The sequence below is a fragment of the Phragmites australis genome, chromosome 11, assembly GCF_958298935.1.
Source record: "Phragmites australis chromosome 11, lpPhrAust1.1, whole genome shotgun sequence".
Lineage (NCBI taxonomy): Eukaryota > Viridiplantae > Streptophyta > Magnoliopsida > Poales > Poaceae > Phragmites > Phragmites australis.
The window spans coordinates 1,527,125-1,545,775 of NC_084931.1; the positions used below are offsets into that span (position 1 = coordinate 1,527,125).

The following is an 18,651-nucleotide window of genomic DNA, read 5'->3' on the forward strand; positions in this document are numbered from 1 at the left end:
GAGCTGCAAGTGGACATTGTTGAGCTTTCTTTATAGGAAGCAAAAAAATTTCTTACGATGGCATGTATTCCTTCTCTCTCTTTTTTCAATCTAGTTGTTGAATCAGAGTATATATTGTTAGATCAGTATCAAAGATCTTTTGTAAGAAGATCTTATAGAATTTGCTTCCTTCGTTATCAACTCCCACACACACTGTATGCTCCTCATTCAGTCATTCGTGCAATAGCGATGGAAGAGGGAAATGTACTCTCGCCTCGCCAAATGATACAAAGCTGGCCAATGCAAGAAAAAATCTGTTGAAAAGAGACGAAAAGAAAAATCGGTTGCTGGCCTCCATCGTACTAAACTACTGAGTACTGACGTTCATAAGCTTGTGACGATGCTCGTCCGAGTAAATTGCACCAGCGGTTGTAATTTTGTTAACTTGGAGGATGTCCATACACTAGCACCTAAAACTTAAACCGAACGGTCAAGCCAGTCTTTTAGCGTCATATGTTCACCTTGCTCGTTACTGACACGAAGGCCGGCCTTGCATCTATGTACCATGTCATGTCAGGCAGGCAAGCCACAACTTCACGGCTCATCTTCAACAGATAGATCGCTGATGCATGGGGATCACTTCAGGGCATCGGCGAGAATTTTCGGTGTATTTATTCGGGCTTGAGCTTGTGACTTCGATTCTGCAAGATTCACTACATCCACGGTATAGAGGTGAGTTCTTTAAACCTTAAAGCCCAGGGAATTATTGCGTAGCCCAATCCCATGGTTTTTTCTCTCTCTCTAAAGTAATAGATCTCATAGCTTTTTTTATTTTTATATTTTTTCAATTAAAAATTTAAATAAATAGATTCCTCGTGAAAAAAAAATTACAAAACTAGACACCTACTACCTTCTCATGAGACGATTAAGCTCTTACCACCTCCTGAGAAAACAGTAAGCAATCTCGCAGACTCTTACCACTCTTTCTTAAGGAGGTAGGGTTACAGCCCGCGGTAAGCTACAGTATGCGAACAGTACTCCGAAGTTCAATTTTCCTCCATACCTTCTCTATTCAAAACAGTAATGCTTTTTTCTCCAAAAATCCTAAAAAAATTTGTACGTGTTAGATAATCCATGTGTAACCCATTTTAATTTAATTCACCCAAAAATTCTATGTAGAATTTAAACTAAAATTCTTCAAAAAAAGCTACTTTTATAACTTCTAGCAATTGTTAGGGCCTCAAATAAATTTCTAAAAATCTGGTAAAATTCACTAATATTCTTCTTATGTGATGTGATAATTTCTAAAATTATTTTCAGCCCTAAGTTATATGGTAAAAAAGTGAATTCTTTTGTAATGCACCATTTATATGTATTTTTATAATTTCATGTGATATTCTTCTTTTAACTTAATTTGAATTCAAACATATATAAACATAGTGCTGAAAATAATTTTAGAAATTATCATATCACATAAGAAAAATATTAGTGAATTTTACCAGATTTTTGGAAATTTATTTGAGGCCCTAACAATTGCCAGAAGTTATAAAAGTAGATTTTTTTAGAAAATTTTAGTTTAAATTCTACATAGGATTTTTAGGTGAATTCAATTAAAATAGGTTGCACATGGATTATGTAACACGTACAAAATTTTTTAGAATTTTTGAAATAACAGAACATCACTATTTTGAATAGAGAATGTAGTTTGGGAAAGGGTGGTAAGAGTTTGTGGGACTATTTATCGCCTCTCAGGAGGCGGTAAGGGCCTAACCGTTCCATGAGAGGACGATATGTATCTAGTTTTGTAATTTTTTTCATAAGAAATCTATTTATTTAAATTTTTAATCGAAAAAATATAAAAATAAAAAATTCATAGATCTCATGTAGTCCTGTATCACAGGCCAAAAAGGACAGCAGTGCCCACAAGATAGTTGTGCTACAGGGCTGGATCACAGAGATTCAGCAAGGACTATCAGGTAGTGCAATCATAATGTACTAGACAAAAGAGTCCCTTGGGCCTATACACATCGGTATGTTTTTAAACCTCTCATTGGCTGCTCAAAAACTACAAAAAAAAAAAGGTGCTGAGCTTTATGGTTAGCACAATAGCAGCAGACACACGCCACCAGACAGATAAGACCCCTAGACTTGTTGTACGATGATCTAAAATGTCGTGGCCACTATCTGGAAAACCAAGTAGGCATCCAGATAAAACCGACCTAAACTGGAACAATACCTGCACGAGTTTATCGAGCTTGACCCAGCTGACAACTGGTCTATTACCCATATGACACTCTAAGCAGCGAAAACAGGCTATCTATCATTCTAACCATGGAGGCCGCACAAGTAAAAATCGGGCGTTGTCCGTTTCTAGAATCCGAACTTTCTAAGGAAAGAAGTTACACCCAGCGCGTTAGCTGGGACACAGATCCTGGAAGAGGGTAAAGCTTCTAATTTTAGGACCCCAAGCATGGCCCAGACTCCTATTCTGGGCTCAGCACATTCTCCTCCGGAAAAGCATGAGGATGATGCTCGTCCAATTTGACCACATTTCCTCACAGGGATCACATTTTCCGCGCACAAAGCAAGAACAACAATCGATAACCTGGATGGGAGATCTTTAGCAAGGGAGGAGGATGAGGCTGCATATAAACTCTCACCCCTGCTGCCATTGTCGACACAAAGCAGTTTGTGAATTCTTCTGTGTATTCTAGAGAGAAAAAAAAAAAGAAGGTTTGCAAATTGAAAGAGCAGAGAGGAACAGGGCAGGGATTGAAGGTTTCATACAGTGGAGAAAGATGAGCTGTTTTTCATGCTTCAAGCCTGACAAAAAGATGCCGTCAAGGAGGATCCAGTCGAGGCAGGTCACGGTCGGGAAGACAGTCTCAAGCCAAAATGGAGCGTCACTCAAGGAATCTGGTAAGAATTGTAGAGGATGCTCCTGCCACTGGCTGCTTGCAAAGGAAAAAAGAAATCCATATGTTGGGTATTCAAACTGATAGCATGAATAAGGTTTGAGTGGCAGCAATGTCAGCAAACAGACCAAACAATCATAAGTAACAAATAATTAACTAAAATGCACTAGGAAAGATCCAAGATTTGCAATCCCTTCTTGATATCTGTGGCTGGACATCCGTGGTTAAATAATCTACTGTACCAGGTTCAGTGATTTCTTGCAGATGCTTTTAAGCCTCTAAATACAGACCATTCAGTGCATCTCTGTTTAAGGACAAATGACACCCCGTGTGCCACAGCAGTCCCTTCTTGATATCTGTGTTTATTCCTGTAATCGAATCTATCTAGCAGTTATATTATGTATGTTTTATTTTTCGTGTCAGTGTCACATGCATTTTGGTGCTACCCTTCTGCACTCAATGCATAATTCTCAACAATCGTGCATAATTTTGAACCATCATAATTCTAAACTATTTGTAATCTTGCACCAGACCTGTAGACTATATTTTAATTTGAACAACAGATGACCACAAAAACTAGACCACCAAATAAGCACAAACTGGAAATCTATCTAATGAGTTTTACAACTCACCATTGCAGAATCCAACAAGCAATCATCTGTCGCTTCAAAGCAGAAGCCATCATCTGAAACAGCAGCAAATACCGAACCTAACAAAGGAAGTTCTGCTGTTGCCAAAACTGCAAAAGCATTCACATTCCGTGAGCTAGCAACAGCAACAAAGAATTTCCGCCCCGACTGCCTTCTGGGAGAAGGGGGCTTCGGCAGGGTCTACAAGGGTCAGCTTGAAAATGGACAGGTACATACCACACTGACAAACATTCTACAGTAGACACTTGCTAACTCGTCTTCAGTGGTTGACTTACTTTTTGGTTTGCATGATCAGCTTGTTGCTGTCAAGCAACTAGACCTGAATGGATTTCAAGGCAACAGAGAGTTCCTGGTTGAGGTCTTGATGCTCAGTCTGTTGCACCATCCAAACTTAGTCAGCTTGGTAGGCTATTGCGCAGACGGAGATCAAAGGCTTCTGGTGTATGAGTACATGGCACTTGGCTCACTTGCAGACCACCTGCTTGGTAAGTGATAGTCTTTTTGTCTTCACCAGCACATTCATGTTCCAGTACTTGACAATACAACAAAAACTAGTTGCTATTGATTATAGAACAAATGGAGGTCTCTATACACTTAACACATTATGTCAGCTTAAAACCCATCTTAAGTATATTCGATATCACTTTTATACAATTTTATAATGCTGTTAATTAGATGCTAAAAAATTGAATTGCCATTGCAGATAACACTCCTGATCAAGTACCGCTAAGTTGGCATATCAGGATGAAGATAGCCCATGGAACTGCTAAGGGGCTCGAATACCTCCATGAAAAGGCGAACCCACCTGTCATCTACCGGGATCTCAAGTCCCCCAACATACTTATCGACGAGGAGTACAGCCCGAAGCTCTCAGACTTTGGGCTTGCAAAGCTCGGGCCCGTTGGGGAGAAGACACACATCTCAACTCGAGTGATGGGTACATACGGGTACTGCGCTCCAGAATACATAAGAACAGGCCAGCTAACTGTCAAGACTGATGTCTACAGTTTTGGGGTTTTCCTACTGGAGCTGATCACAGGAAGAAGAGCTGTGGATACCTCCAGACCAGCAAGTGATCAAATCCTGGTTAACTGGGTATGCACTAAATTTTATTTGATTACACCACATATAGACTAAGAATTAGCTTGCCTATATAATTTCATTATATCACTCTGACAACTGCAACACAACAGATATGACAAATGCATATAAATCCTCGGTTAGAAATTAGATTAAAAAAATATTTCCGGTACAATGTTTCTGACCATAACATTCATGTATGATAAACAGGCCAAGCCCATGCTCAGAGACAGGAAGATGTACCATGAACTAGTAGACCCTCTTCTCAGAGGGGACTACCCAGAGAGAGATTTGAGCCAGGCTGTGGGTGTGGCAGCAATGTGCCTACAAGAGGAAGCCTCAGTCCGGCCATACATGAGTGATGCTGTTGTGGCACTGGGATTCCTTGCAGAAGTGCCTACTGGATATCAAGAGAAGCCTGGTACTACACCCCAAAAGAAACAAGTTGAAGGTCCTTTGTTGACTAGCAGCGCTAAGCAAGATAAGAGCGCATACGATCGTCAAAGAGCTGTGGCTGAGGCCATTGAGTGGGGCTCCTTGAGGCAGAAACAGAAGGCTCAAAGCCAAGAAAAGAAAGCTCAAAGTCAAGGCCTTACATCACCTCCAGAAGCCAACAGGTTGTGAAAACTAGTATGTCTATGTTTGTATGTGTTGTGCAAAGTTATTAGGATATCTCCTCACTTATAACAATTTTGTCAAGCCACAAGGTTATATTGTCATATAGGGAGTTAGAGTTTGTAAATGAAGTTTGTCTCATAAAGGTGTAAGGGATCTATAGTACTTGCTGTTAGCATATATGTGTTGTATTAGGAAGGATTTCTTATTCCATCTCTTGTATGTGTATATATAGACCTATTTGGAGTCTACGATAATTGATTTGTGTTTCCCCCTCTAAATATAACATTCAGAAAAGAGAAGAAAATAGGAACATAATGTGGTTCACCTGCTAGTTTGCAGCAAAAGAAACGTAAATAGACGATACACATAAGTGGGTGGTTTGGCTGCACTTATCTATCTAGCTAGAACATATCAAAGCATCAAGGCAACCATTTTCTAACACCAATTCTCATACAGCATGTTGTTGTGGTGATGAAGCTACAGTGTCACTTTGAGTCCATTTTTTCTATGAGCAGGCACTTTTTCATCCTTATTGACTTAAAGCAGTAGCGTCGCCAACTTTGGCAGTTCTACAGCGACATAGTGTATGAGTCAATAAACGCTATAGCTTGAGACAGCGCTTTATGCTGCTACTTTATGTGGTACAGTATTTACTATGCAGCAGCAAAACTTAGAAAAGAATATATTGTAGCCGCAAAACATTACTTTTTGAATCTGGTACTACGATAACATATCTTGGATCTTCTGGCTATGTTTTATGCACTAACTGCATACAAGAAAATTCCATCAGTTACTTGGTCTCTTGGTTCATGTAAAGTCCACATTGTAGGGTTGGTTATTGGTCAAACCTATTTAAGCATGAGATTATGAGTATTAAGTATATATTATATATGGGCCATATATACAATCTATACATATATGTGTAACAACAGTGTTGTGCAACAACTTGATAGACAGAAAATAGAGCCACAGAGCAAGTGCGAGGAAGTGAACTTTATTCAAAAGTAGTTCGAAATATACAAGGCATGACAAGGCTTGGATAGAACAACATCAAGTATTGAACCGCAGGGGCGATCCAATAAATATCCAAATCCTGCTCACCTCCTCTAGTTAGAGATATGCACTGATATCTGCTTGCAAAAGAATAGCCTCAGTCCTCTTTGAAGAGCTCACGACCAATTATCATTCTTCTTATCTCACTAGTACCAGCACCAATTTCAAACAGTTTTGCATCTCTCAGGAGACGGCCAGTTGGGTACTCATTTATGTACCCATTGCCACCAAGACACTGGATTGACTGCCATAGTCATATATTTAAGGTCAAATAGTGAACCACAGAAATTTTGATACGTAATAATGCAGATTACTAGTTCAAACTTTAAAAGCATATGCCATGATTAATGAATAATAAATTTACTACACTACTACAAATGAAATTGCAACAGACTAGTATGAATATTCGTCAGAGGAGGACAAACAAGAGTTCTGTGATAGTATAAATGCCAAATAAGGAACGAAAACAGAATAGCTGCATGATTTTCGAGTGCATCCTAAAGAAATCATGAGAAAACAACAGAGGAACGGGATAACACAATCTCCACGAAACTGAAGACAAGGTTTTTACCTGAAGTGCAACTTGTGTTACCCCTTCAGCAGCAAATAGAATTGCTCCTGCACAATCCTGATAAAAAAGATTTGTATGAAATGAAGATGCAGAGAGTTTACCAGGAATGGTACAGAGAGCTATTTGTTCAATTTTGTCTTGAACAGCAGAGTGGTGCAGGTGATGCAAAAAACATAACTCAACTGTAACAGTAGCGTCTATTTCATAATCTTATAAAGGTACCTTGTGGTTCAGATTAAGAAAAGTAAACGTACCTTATGGTCAACTTTGCCATTATCGCAATCCCTAGCAACCGAGTATACAAATGATCTGAATGACAATGAAATTTCTGTAAAAAAACTCGACCAATGAGGAACTAGGTGGCATTATAAATAAGAAGAAATAGGCACCCAAATTCACGTCGAAGAGGACTCGAACCTGGGTGGTCTAGGCGTACATCCACATCCTCAACCAACTGAGCTAGGCTCAGTTCCTTAAATGAAATTTCAGTAAGAAGTTGTTTAAACATGTAAGCAGAAGTCTTGAGCAGGTAATTCCTACCTTGATGACTGCAAGGAGGTGTACATATCTGCCAACTTCCCCTGCATTAGAAGCATACCCGTTACGGTTAGTGCCATGTCTATACTAATAAAATGTTGCACCAAGAAATAGGAGGAAACAGGACATATATAAGAGCTACATGGTTTTGCCTGTATGAACTGAAATTCACCGATTGGACGACCAAATTGCTCCCTCTGGCGAACATAAGGACGAACAACATCAAGGCATGCCTGCATAAGGCCAACAGGACCTGCAGCTAAAACAAGCCTTTCCAGATCAAGCCCTGACATCATGACATAAACACCTGCAACAAGAAAAGACAATGGGAAAATTCAAGATGCGCATCTAGTTAAGAAACTCCTCTTTTCACCAGGAGTTTGAAACTTGTTCTAAGATATAATAGGATGGAACTATCACAGTTTCCCATGTGTAGAGTAGCACAGGCAACATAAATAACCAAACATATATCTCAGGACAGGAACATAGTTTAAAATAAGCTTCAGAACAGTCAGGAGAGGATACCTTTGCCTTCTTCACCAAGAACATTTTCTTGTGGCACAAAGCAATTCTCAAAAACAAGCTCGCATCTGCAAACTAGACATATGTTAATTTGGAATCCATGCTTCATTTTTTCAGTTGTACCACGTAGGTAGAAACATCATACATGTCACTTCCTCGCATGCCAAGTTTGTCCAACTTCTGTGCAGTACCGAACCTGCAATCACAATCAACGGACGTTAATAACATGCAAATTTTACATCATCAGAAAGTTCTGGAAAGATATGCACTTATGTCCAATCATGCCCAATGGAAGAGAATGGGTGGTTCTTTACCCAGGCATCCCTTCTCAATTATGAATGCAGTTATTCGTTTTGATCCTGCAGCTACATCTGTTTTTGCATAAACAACCTGGAAGTTCCAACTTTAGTGAATTAGCAGGTGCACTATGGCTGTATAGAAGAACAACTTAACTTCTCTTGTAGCAAAGTGGCACCAATGTGAGGGCTAAAAAACGTGAGAACTGAGTGGAAGCTGCCACTTAGAAATGTTCATGCTAGAAACACTTGGGCAGTAGCTAAAGGAAAGGTATTGAAACACCAAGGATATGAAACCAGCACAGGTCATGATGTCTGCGAATAGCATAAGGGAATGAATGTATTGGAGCCCCAGAAAAATACCAGTGTCTGAGCAGAAGGCCCATTTGTGCACCACATCTTATTCCCATTAATGACGTACCCACCGTCCACTTTCTCAGCTTTGCATTTCATACTGACAACATCAGAGCCAGCTGCAATTACGTTTCCCAACATATCAGAAGGAGTTTACACGAAATCTTGCACAGAATTAGAGGAAAAGAACAATTGAAATGGTACTTACAGTTGGGTTCACACATCGCCAACGCCCCGACATGCCCCCCCCCCCCCCTGATCAGCTTTAGAGTGAAGGTAAAAACACATTAACAGAATCCATCGTCATCCAAAACATTAAAAACTAGTTAGCGCTTGTGTCGTATGACGTTTGTGTCTGATGGAGACAATGTTACCAATCTGGGAAAGCACAGCACCTTGGGTAAATACTTATGCTTCTGCGCAGGGCTGCCGTGACGAACCTGCACACAAACACCACACGCATTGCAATGCCTATGAGATGTCGATTCAGTTCACGTGTTGGCATCATGGCATGCCAAAAATCGAAGTAGACTAACCCAATTGATCATACCAGCTGGTTTATGCAGAGGTTGGAATGTGCGCCGTACGAAAGGCCGACCGCCCCGGAGGCCCTGCTGATCTCCTCCATGGTGATGCAGTGGTACATGTAACCCAGCCCCATCCCTCCGTACTCCCCTGGAGAAGAGAAGAGGAAAATCCGTCTTAATCTCTGGGCCTGTGGCTGTGTGTGCAATCGAAAATGGGTTTGATAAATCGATTACCCGGCGCGGTGAGTCCGTGGAGGTTGAAGTCCCCTATGACTATGAGCCTCCACAGGTTGACATCCTTGGGGAAATGTTGGAGGCGTCGATTGCCGCGGCGCGCGGCGCGATGGCCTCCTGCGCGAACCTGTGCACGCTCTCCTTGAACTAGCGCGAGCAACCAATCAGTGAGCCCGGGCGAGGCGGTGACTCGAAACCGAGACGGGAGGTTGATCAGTGCGAGGCGAGGCGAGGCGGCGCGTACCTGCTCCTGGGTGTCGTCCAAGAGGAGGGAGGACGAGGCGAAGAGCCGCGCCGGTCCCGCCCCGCCGCCGGACGGGGCCGCGCGGTGGAGGATCGCCGGGAGCCACCGCTGCATCGATCGGTCGGTGGTTCTCTCCACTGGTTTTGGTAGGCAACTTTTGGAGTGCTCCGGTGCTCGTCTAGTCTAAAGTCTAGGAGGGAGGGGAGCAAGAGAAAGGGGCTGTTTGATTAGGGACTAAATGAGTTAAAGCTAAAATTTAGTTGTGCTTTAAAATTTTGGTTTTTATTTGGTTTAAAGTTAAAATTGGATTGTGTTCTAAAAAAATTGTCATTTAAAAAAAATTATAGCGTTTTTGGATAAATCTAGGACGGCCAAATCGTCCACCAAAATTTTTAGCCGATTAAATTTTGACTTAGCTTTAAACCAGACGTTATTTTAATGGCTGATTTAGTCTCTGATCAAATTTTAGTTTAGCCTGTTAGGACAAAAACCAAACAACCCAAAGTGATAGAAAGAGATCCAGATGGTGAACAGTGATTTATATCAGATCCGTTCCCAACTGTCGGATCAAAAGTCAACAGGCCAGAGCAGATGCTACAGTCAATGGTGAACAGGTTAAAACTCGTAAGAGTTAGGGTTCAGTTTTGCGAGTTGCAACCATGCGCCATGACCTGAAAAATGTGGGCATCCTACTGAGGTCTCAAGGCAAAAATAAATTGGCAGGCCATTTGTTTTCTTTTCAAATAAATCCTAATATGAATCTTGATTTCTATTACTACGTCACTAGGCTGCATCCCAATTGCTAAAAAAAAAGGTTTAATTCAGTGATGAGGCATATAATAATCCTGCGAACTTGTTTGCAGCCTCCAAAACACAATCTTCTCACCTTACGAGTTAACACAATCTGATGATACAAGCATTCCCCTTTTCGTCTTCCCTTCTCTGCAATGCAATCACAAGAGAATCATTGAGTCACGACCTTTGTGCATGTATGCATCACTTCGTTTATCTCTGGCCCAAACAACCAAATCCCTCCAGAATTCCACACAAACTTTCCTTCACCACATGATTCTCCAAGTTCCAGAGTTCAGAATGCATGCTGACGACCTATGACCCCAGTGAGCAAGGTAGCTCAGAACAGCTATGAACTGACAACATTGAGGCTTAAACCACAAGACTAGTAGCATAAACCCTGCTAGTGTTTTCAAAGGCAATAGAAGTACAATGTATATGCCCAGAAGCCTCCAGGCTTGCTCTCGAGCTCCTAAACGTTTCTGGATTCCGACGCCAAGTGCACTTTCTGTATACCAAACATTACAACATTCCTTCACATCAGAACCCCAGGAAAAAGCTACAAAAAAGTAGGCGTCGACGTAAACCGATCCACCATTATTCAAGTCAATGTAGGAATTCCTAGCTTGTAGCGGCGCCACATTTGTGGTTTGAACAAATCCCAAGCGCCTTCATCTGGCGCCACATTTGTGGTTTGAACAAATCCCAAGCGCCTTCATCTGGTTGGCCGCAGCATCCCTACCGAACTTATCCTGCTGAAAGGGCAAAAATGAAGTAAGTCAGCAAAGGAGGAAAAGCAAACGCATATCACAGACTTTTTATTTGCAATTGCTCTGGGGGCAAGACAAGGGCCCTTCTTTACTTGCAAAGTGAATACTGGTATCATGCGGCCATAAAGCAGAATTGCTTCATGCACTTGATGCAAAAGGGCATCAGCTGCCTCCTTATCCTTGATGGCCCAGAATCTAGAACCCCACACCCCCTTTTTTGTTTTTTACTTCATGATTAAGCACCATCAAGATTGGGGCTAAGTCATCCACACATCTCCAACAATTTCCACCATAATTCTGCTGCTTTTTCCATGCGGAATCAATACCCAGGAAACCAATCAAAGAGACATTTTATTCTTATTCCAAGAGACAGGCAAACCATAGCAAGTGGATATGAAAAAACAGATGATCCTTATTCCCCGTGTTACGACAGAAACTCACAGGGCAGTATGCTTGTTTGATGCTCCAGGCTTTAGTCTGGTGTACCCAAAATTCTTGAACTGATCAACTACGGAAGCTTCAAAAACTGAACAGTAGCAGCGCTGTATATTTTACTCTCAAAAAGGTATGTGAAAGGGGTAAAAATATAGACTGCCAATGGACAAATCATGGATACCGTAAGAACACATGCACAAGGGTGGAAGTGCAGAGAGCTAAAGTTTCATTAAAAAGTGAGAAGGCAAGAAAGCAAGCAAGAGGCGCCCCAGTTTTCCAAAAGCGCCTCAGTTTTCCAAAACTATCACAGCATTATTAAAGACAAGCCTCCACAAAGCAAAGCCAGGCATACTAGAATACACACAAGCACACCCCTTGAAGAACCACATGCAGTCATCAGAATCAAAAGTAGTCCAAGGGGAGAAGAAAAGCATGCTTGTACCAGACCACTCAGAGAAACACCACTCCAATCAGTAGAACTGAGACAAGAGCCAAACTCAAGAACAAGACCCAGCATCAATCATAGCCATATCATATAAACCAAGGCCAGGACACACAGCAAGAACAAGGAGCAGTAGGAACAGCATCAATCAAGATGTACCCTTACCGGTTCAGCAATGTGCTGATCGGCTACCTCAACCTGGCAACGCTCCTCGCCTCGATTCCGATCATCGGGGCAGGGCTCTGGCTGGCCAAGGGCTCGACGACAACATGCTCGTCAATACTGCAGACACCGCTCCTCATCATCGGCTTTGTCGTGCTCTTGATCTCTCTTGCTGGTTTCGTGGGCGCTTGCTTCCATGTCGCTTGGGCGTTGTGGCTCTACCTCCTCGCCATTATGCTGCTCATAGCCATGCTCCTTGGGCTCACCGTGTTCGGGTTCACCGTCACGGCAGGAGGCGGTGGTACACAGGTGCCTGGCAGACCTTACAGGGAGTACCACATCTCAGACTACTCCTCATGGCTCCAGAAGCACATGCAGGACATCAAGTACTGGCGGCCAGCTCTTGCCTGTGTAGTTGGGTCCAAGGCCTGCGCCAAGATTGAAAACTGGACTCCCATGGATTACCTCCAGCATGATCTCACGCCAATACAGGTTTGCACTTTGCAGTATTACTATCAGCCACTAGTTTATTTTGTTTCCTATTTATTTGTCTCTGTTATTGCTCCTGTTTTCAGAATCCATAGTGCAACCTAGCTTATCATTTGAGCCTAGCTCTATTCTGTTCAAGAACCAAAAGAGATTGTCTATTGCTGCCATTTTCAGTATTTTGACTGCTGCTGCCTTCTGCAACTCTAATACTGCTAATCTGCTACTCTGAACTATCCTGCAGTCTGGCTGCTGCAAACCACCGACATCATGCCAGTACAGCGGAGGCATGCCTGTCGGAGCGCAGGACGAGGACTGCTACCGTTGGAACAATGATCTGAACATCCTATGCTACCAGTGCAACTCGTGCAAGGCCGGAGTAATGGAGCAGGTCCGCCAGGACTGGCACAAGGTCTCCGTCCTCAACGTCATCGTGCTTGTCACCCTCATCTGCATCTGTTCCTGTGGGTGCTGCGCCTTCAGAAATGCTAGCCGCTCCGTGTCCGAGTACCCATATGGGGTAAACCGCATGTCCAAGATCCGCCCACGCTGGGACTACTACTGGTACTCTTAGCAAAATATTTGTGTAGTTTTGTCTCTCTCTTTTTCCCCATCTGGCACCTATTTTCTTCATAAAATCTATTTCAGCTCTGAAAATGTAGAACTACACAGGCCAAAGTGGAAGATAAGGAAGTTTGTGGAGCATAAACAATCACATGACTAAAAGAAAGCATCAATCACTAAGAAATTTTTTTTATCAAGAAGAAAAAGCAGATCCTTTTTTATTGCATCATTAAGCTTACAACAACTATAATTATGCTTCTGCAGTACATATACCCAACTCTTGTGCCCATTTGTTTTATGCGGCTTGTAAGCTTGTAACACTTCTTTGTGGTTTTTTGCTGTAGGTGGCGATGGTGGCGTGATAGGAGAGAGCAGCTCTACTAGGCTAGCTCTTGGTACTCAACACTTTTATGATATTTTGCTCCTACATCTTGTATCAAAAAACTAATAGTACTTGGGAGCTGGGTCAGACCCTGTGGTACTCTATTTATTTTCATTTCTATAGTTTCCTTGGTTTGAATAATTAAGCTTCTGTAGATATTTGAGTTGAGAGGAGAGTAGCAGATAAAAAAGTAAAAGGGATGTCTAGTTTTTCCAGTATGGTAGCCAATATATTTTGCATCATGTAGAATTATTCCAAATGGTGTTAAAAAAAGAAGTGATTCCATGTATATGGGGGAAAACTGCACAACTAGCTATGACTACATATCTACAGTTGGTGTGACTTCTATTTTTAACATGTTCTGGATATGGATACCTTCTGCTATGATAACAATGGATTCATACACTGAAGCTAAATTGAAGACAGGCACTTCAGTAACCATTGTTTTGATGTAATTAAAGCTTTCTTCACTGTGCATCATAATTTTCTTTTCCAAGATTTCGATGCATGATGGTCTATACAAAGTCTTCATGCAGGATGAAGAAGCATGCAAACAATGTAATCAAAACTGTTGTGCAGTACCCAGCAAAACTAATAGCTGCTCCCAAGTCCTAACTGAATGTCTGTCTCCTAAAGCTCATTCATGTTAAGTTATCCCCGGGTTATTGGTCTATAACAGTTTCCACTTCCCACTGGTTCAGTATTTCCCGAATTCGAACACAGATAAGCAATGTTTCAGAAACACATTTAAAAGAATTCCAAAAATGAAATGGTTGAAGGTGTAGAATACAATGAGTACACAAACAACTGGTAAAACCAAAAGATTGTGATGACAGGCACAATCAACTCATGCTCATCATCTATGATTGGTCTTGATTAACTTAGAATATATCCCCTTTGACCTTTTTCTTGAATGCAAATTGGTATCATATATATGGTGCGGCAATTGTGTCTAGTCAGAATAACACTGACCCCAAACTCAAATGGAAAATCACCAAAGGTGCCAAGAGTTTATTGGACTATACCTGTCTCCAGTTTCGAAATAATCTGTTTTCTGAAAGTTAAGTATCTAGTGACCTATGTCAGCTTAGGACTGCAACAAGGAATATACTGCATAGAACAACCACATTGTCCGATAGGGGATATCTAGTGTTTCATACTGGATATGTAAATAATTATATTATTATTCATTGCAATTTCTGGAACATAACATAAGCAAGAATAAGCCTAAAACGCGGAACTCATGTAGCCCCGCTAGGCAACACTGATACGGATACGTGTATCGATATCGGACCGATACAAATACGGGGATACGCTATTTTCTCAAGAAACCCAAGACACATATACACTTTACTATTTTTTTTTTAAAAAAAAGGAGTAATAAGTTACTCCCATGTTCTACTCCAAGTCTCTAACTTGTATCCGGCTAGACCTGTCCACTAGCTAATGCCTAATAGATCGGCGCACAGCGGCGGCCTGAGCTTCACCATCGTCCTCATGCCGTTGGGGTTGGGCAAGCCGGCGAGGGAGGCTGCTTCAACGATAGTCACAACCCCAAACGCCGTCTCGCAGCCACCGCCCCCACAGTGTTGCTTGCCTGCCGCTGCCCGCACACAATCACTCTGTCACTGTCAAAAATTAGAAGAAAGGGGATGAGAATAGAGGAGGAGGAAAAGGGGGAGCCAAAGAGGAGAGGAACTCACCACTGGCGCTGCGAGCGTGGTGGCGACGGGCAAAAGGGAGGCGTGGGAGATGCAGCTGGGAGTGGGAGATGCGGCTAGGAGATGCAATGTCATTAGGTTATGCGCCTGGGAGATGCGACAAGGCCAGATCCCACAAGTATCCAAGGAGTATCCGAATTTTCAATATTTATTTTTATTCAGATACTTGGCTGTTACGTATCCACCGAGTATCTAGCGCGTATCGGATACGGTATCCGATATAGATACGTGGACATTTGGAACTATCGTTGTTTCAGAGTAGCCCCAAAATGGAGAATGATTTCAAGCAGTAGGAGCATGCACAAGAGACATGTCGCTAGCCAAGATATTGATCATTACCCACTTCGAAGTCCAGAGGATATATGTTGCACTCCAGCTAATATTTTTTTTATTCAAGTTAATTCCTATCATCAAATTCCAAGTATTGAAAACAAAAACTAAATGGGATTAAAAAAGGCAGCACATGATTGAAACTAACCGTTTCAAAGATGTCTAGAACCCTTGAGGATCCATCATGTAACCACGTATTGAGGCAATGGCCATCAAACTTATAGTAGTCTATACAATGGTTGGAAGCAGCAAGGGCAGGTCATGTTATTGACCACCCTGTTGACAGGCTATGAATACTCATTCTATGTCAAGCACAACAGCAGCCTACTTAGTTGTAATGAGCAATCTTCCAGTTGGGGAGGTTAAACCATGCGATTTACATGAAACAGTACATGGAAATCCCTTGCAAGTCTGAACCAAAAATTGCCAGGAAGCTAGGAAGCAGAGCAGAGTACCACAGACAGGGAAGTGGGCCACCAGGAAGAGAAGGGCAGCAGGGCATGTCAGACAAAGAAAATATGTTTTACCAGTTGTGATGACTGGAGGCAGTGGATGGAATACTAACCAGCAACTATTTCATTCATAGTTCTCAAGAATTGCTATTATCATTCAGATATTCAGCAATCCAATGTGAAAGAGTGTTTCGAGACATGAAAACTGAGGGAAAGGAAAGCAGAGGGAGTTGGGAAGAAGAACAATAGACTAGCAATCATTAGTAGTTCCAACACTGACAGAAACTTCATACGAAGTTTGGTATCATAAATGTACCAAAATTGCAGGTTGCAGTTATTGGTCATTCCAAGTCTCCAGCACACAACAACGATCATATCACTTATTCTAAATACATCATTGAACAGATACTCCATTACAACAAACATGGATTTATGGAACTGCTATAAAAAAACATTTCCATCATTTAGGATTACTGTTAAAAGAAGTGATACAACTAGTCTTCATCAAAAGAACTGTGACATTCTTGAAACTGTTGCACAGAACATAAATAGTCTATCTGAAAAGAAGGGATAAAACGAAGCAGCAGAAACAAGTTAGACGTCTTGCCATTTTCCAGAGTAGCTCCTTAAGCCATCGCGGCTTTCTTTTCTTCCTCAAGCCGTTTTAGTTCTATCAACCTTTCCGCCCATGCCCGCTCTCTTGCCACTGCAGCCATCTTCCTTTCTGTCCGCTCTGCCTCCTTTCTCTTAACAGCAGCAGAATATTGTGCTTTGCGCTTCTTCTTTTCAGCCTGCCCAAGCAAGACATGCATGTAAGCATTTGATTAGAAAGTAAGCGCAACATACCAAGCGTGCTTAGAACTAGAGAATTCAGATCCAAGTAATTAGGCATATCGACATGCATAAGCAAACAACATAACATATGGCTGGCATAGAAATAGATTGGTAAGCACAAGTCTCATCCTATACAAGCCAGTATTGTGAGACTAACACAGCTAAAAAAATATGCTTGGTGTCCACGAAAATGAACATAAATTCAACAGCGTGAGAAAAACCATGAAACAAACCATAAACAGTGAATCAATAGAAGGTTGGTTTTAAACTTTGCTGAGCACCACTGGAAAAAACCTCGTCACATCAGCAACAATTAGGTAGGTCAATTTGATCACGATATTTACGACCGCTTGGTTGGATCTATCATCAACTCTCAAGATTTCATTGCCTTATCATTTCTTTCCGTTCCATCATACGGAACCTGAAGGTAGGCTTAGATAGCAGAGAACAAAGCATTATAGCAGGATGTGCGACAGCAAATCAAGAAGAACTTGTGTTTACTAATATAATAACAGTAACAGCACAACATGCCGGCATATAGAGAAAGGAACGAATATTCACCATGATAAAGGCCTTGCGCTGCTTGATCCGCTTCTTCTCCTTTCTCCCCTGCACGCTACCTTCGTTTGGCTGGTTCGCTGGGATGGGCTCCCCTGGCTTGCACTTCACCCAGTAATATGGGCCTGTAGACGAAGAACAGCACCATCATCAATTACACAATTGAACAAACAGACAAACGATCAGTACTACACTTAACCCATGAAGCCTCACAGAAACTGTCAAAATAAAGTACAAGGACGGCGTCACAGTATTTCGATGAACAGCGAAATTCGAAGGAATGGAACAATATAGAAGCAAAAGGAAGCACAGATCGAAGCATTTCGACTGCTAAAAAAGGGAAGGCTGGAGGAATCCCCCGCACCTTTGGGGCGCAGGCTGGCCCTCTTCCTCCGGTTCGCGAAGCCCGGCCGGCGCTTCGGGAACCGGGTTTCCATGAGCCCACCGAAGAGGCTGGACCCCATGGCCGCCGCCTGCGATGCGGTGGCGGCGGCGGAGAACGGGCGGACCCCGATCGGATCCAGGAGCCGAAGAGGAACAGGATGAGGAAGAGCAAACGGATGCGGGGCGCGCCGGAGGAGAGCCGCCGCTGGTGAGGATAGCGTCGGGAGGGCTCGCCGGAGAGCTCGGAGGAGCGCCATCGGAGAAGGTCATAGGACGTTGCGCCCGATTGGTTAGGGTTTAAGCAAGGGAAGGGTGCAGTGTGGGCAGGGAGGAGGCTGTGTGAGACCCACGGATTTCAATTTCGTTTACAAATTTTTTTACCGACGAAAAGACCGAAAATCACCAAATTTTGTCGAAATTTTGGTTATTTTTTGTCCCCTATTCTATGAGCCCTATATGTCAACGAAAAAAAAATCTAAAATTAGATATTTTATTTTCTTTCGAAATTCTCAAAATTCATGAAATTTCATCGAAATTTTAATCCTGGGTGAGACCTGACAGGAAAGGACACTGATCATCTACAGTACTGCAGAGTGTGTTAAAAATCACTGACATGTGGGTCCAGCGACTTAGTAGTACTGTAGAGAATCTCCGTCCAGCAAGGAAAGGTTTGCGCACGTGCAACGAGATGATTATATATAACCATGAACCTAAGGTGCATTTAGACTTGTGAGTGCTTTTAGGATAATTTCCGTCAAA

The 18,651-nt window shown here is 42.2% G+C and overlaps 3 protein-coding genes and 1 pseudogene across 4 annotated transcripts; 2 read left to right on the top strand and 2 right to left on the bottom strand.

Moving 5' to 3' along the window:
* The first annotated feature begins 2,777 nt into the window (after positions 1 to 2,777).
* Positions 2,778 to 5,352, top strand: LOC133885595 (probable serine/threonine-protein kinase PBL7). Its single transcript, XM_062325324.1, has 5 exons — positions 2,778 to 2,898; positions 3,535 to 3,752; positions 3,840 to 4,029; positions 4,248 to 4,639; positions 4,835 to 5,352. The coding sequence occupies exons 1-5, from the start codon at positions 2,778 to 2,780 to the stop codon at positions 5,246 to 5,248; spliced, it is 1,335 nt and encodes a 444-aa protein (XP_062181308.1). The 3' UTR covers positions 5,249 to 5,352.
* Positions 5,254 to 9,754, bottom strand: LOC133885596 (isovaleryl-CoA dehydrogenase, mitochondrial-like; annotated as a pseudogene).
* Positions 9,755 to 10,761: 1,007 nt separating this feature from the next.
* Positions 10,762 to 18,313, bottom strand: LOC133884893 (uncharacterized). Of its 2 annotated transcripts, none has more exons than XM_062324484.1 (4): positions 17,873 to 18,313; positions 17,512 to 17,633; positions 16,724 to 16,907; positions 10,762 to 11,124 (listed from the first exon to the last, which is right to left on the bottom strand). In XM_062324484.1, exons 1-3 carry the CDS (start codon positions 18,147 to 18,149, stop codon positions 16,743 to 16,745), a joined length of 564 nt encoding a protein of 187 aa, XP_062180468.1. In that variant the 5' UTR covers positions 18,150 to 18,313; the 3' UTR covers positions 10,762 to 11,124; positions 16,724 to 16,742. The 2 variants fall into 2 exon arrangements, with proteins under 2 accessions (XP_062180468.1, XP_062180467.1); XM_062324483.1 differs by having other exon boundaries at positions 10,762 to 11,127; positions 17,873 to 18,311.
* Positions 11,630 to 14,201, top strand: LOC133884892 (tetraspanin-6-like). The gene is made up of 3 exons (XM_062324482.1): positions 11,630 to 12,673; positions 12,912 to 13,231; positions 13,576 to 14,201. Exons 1-3 carry the CDS (start codon positions 12,173 to 12,175, stop codon positions 13,613 to 13,615), a joined length of 861 nt encoding a protein of 286 aa, XP_062180466.1. The 5' UTR covers positions 11,630 to 12,172; the 3' UTR covers positions 13,616 to 14,201.
* Positions 18,314 to 18,651: the final 338 nt, after the last annotated feature.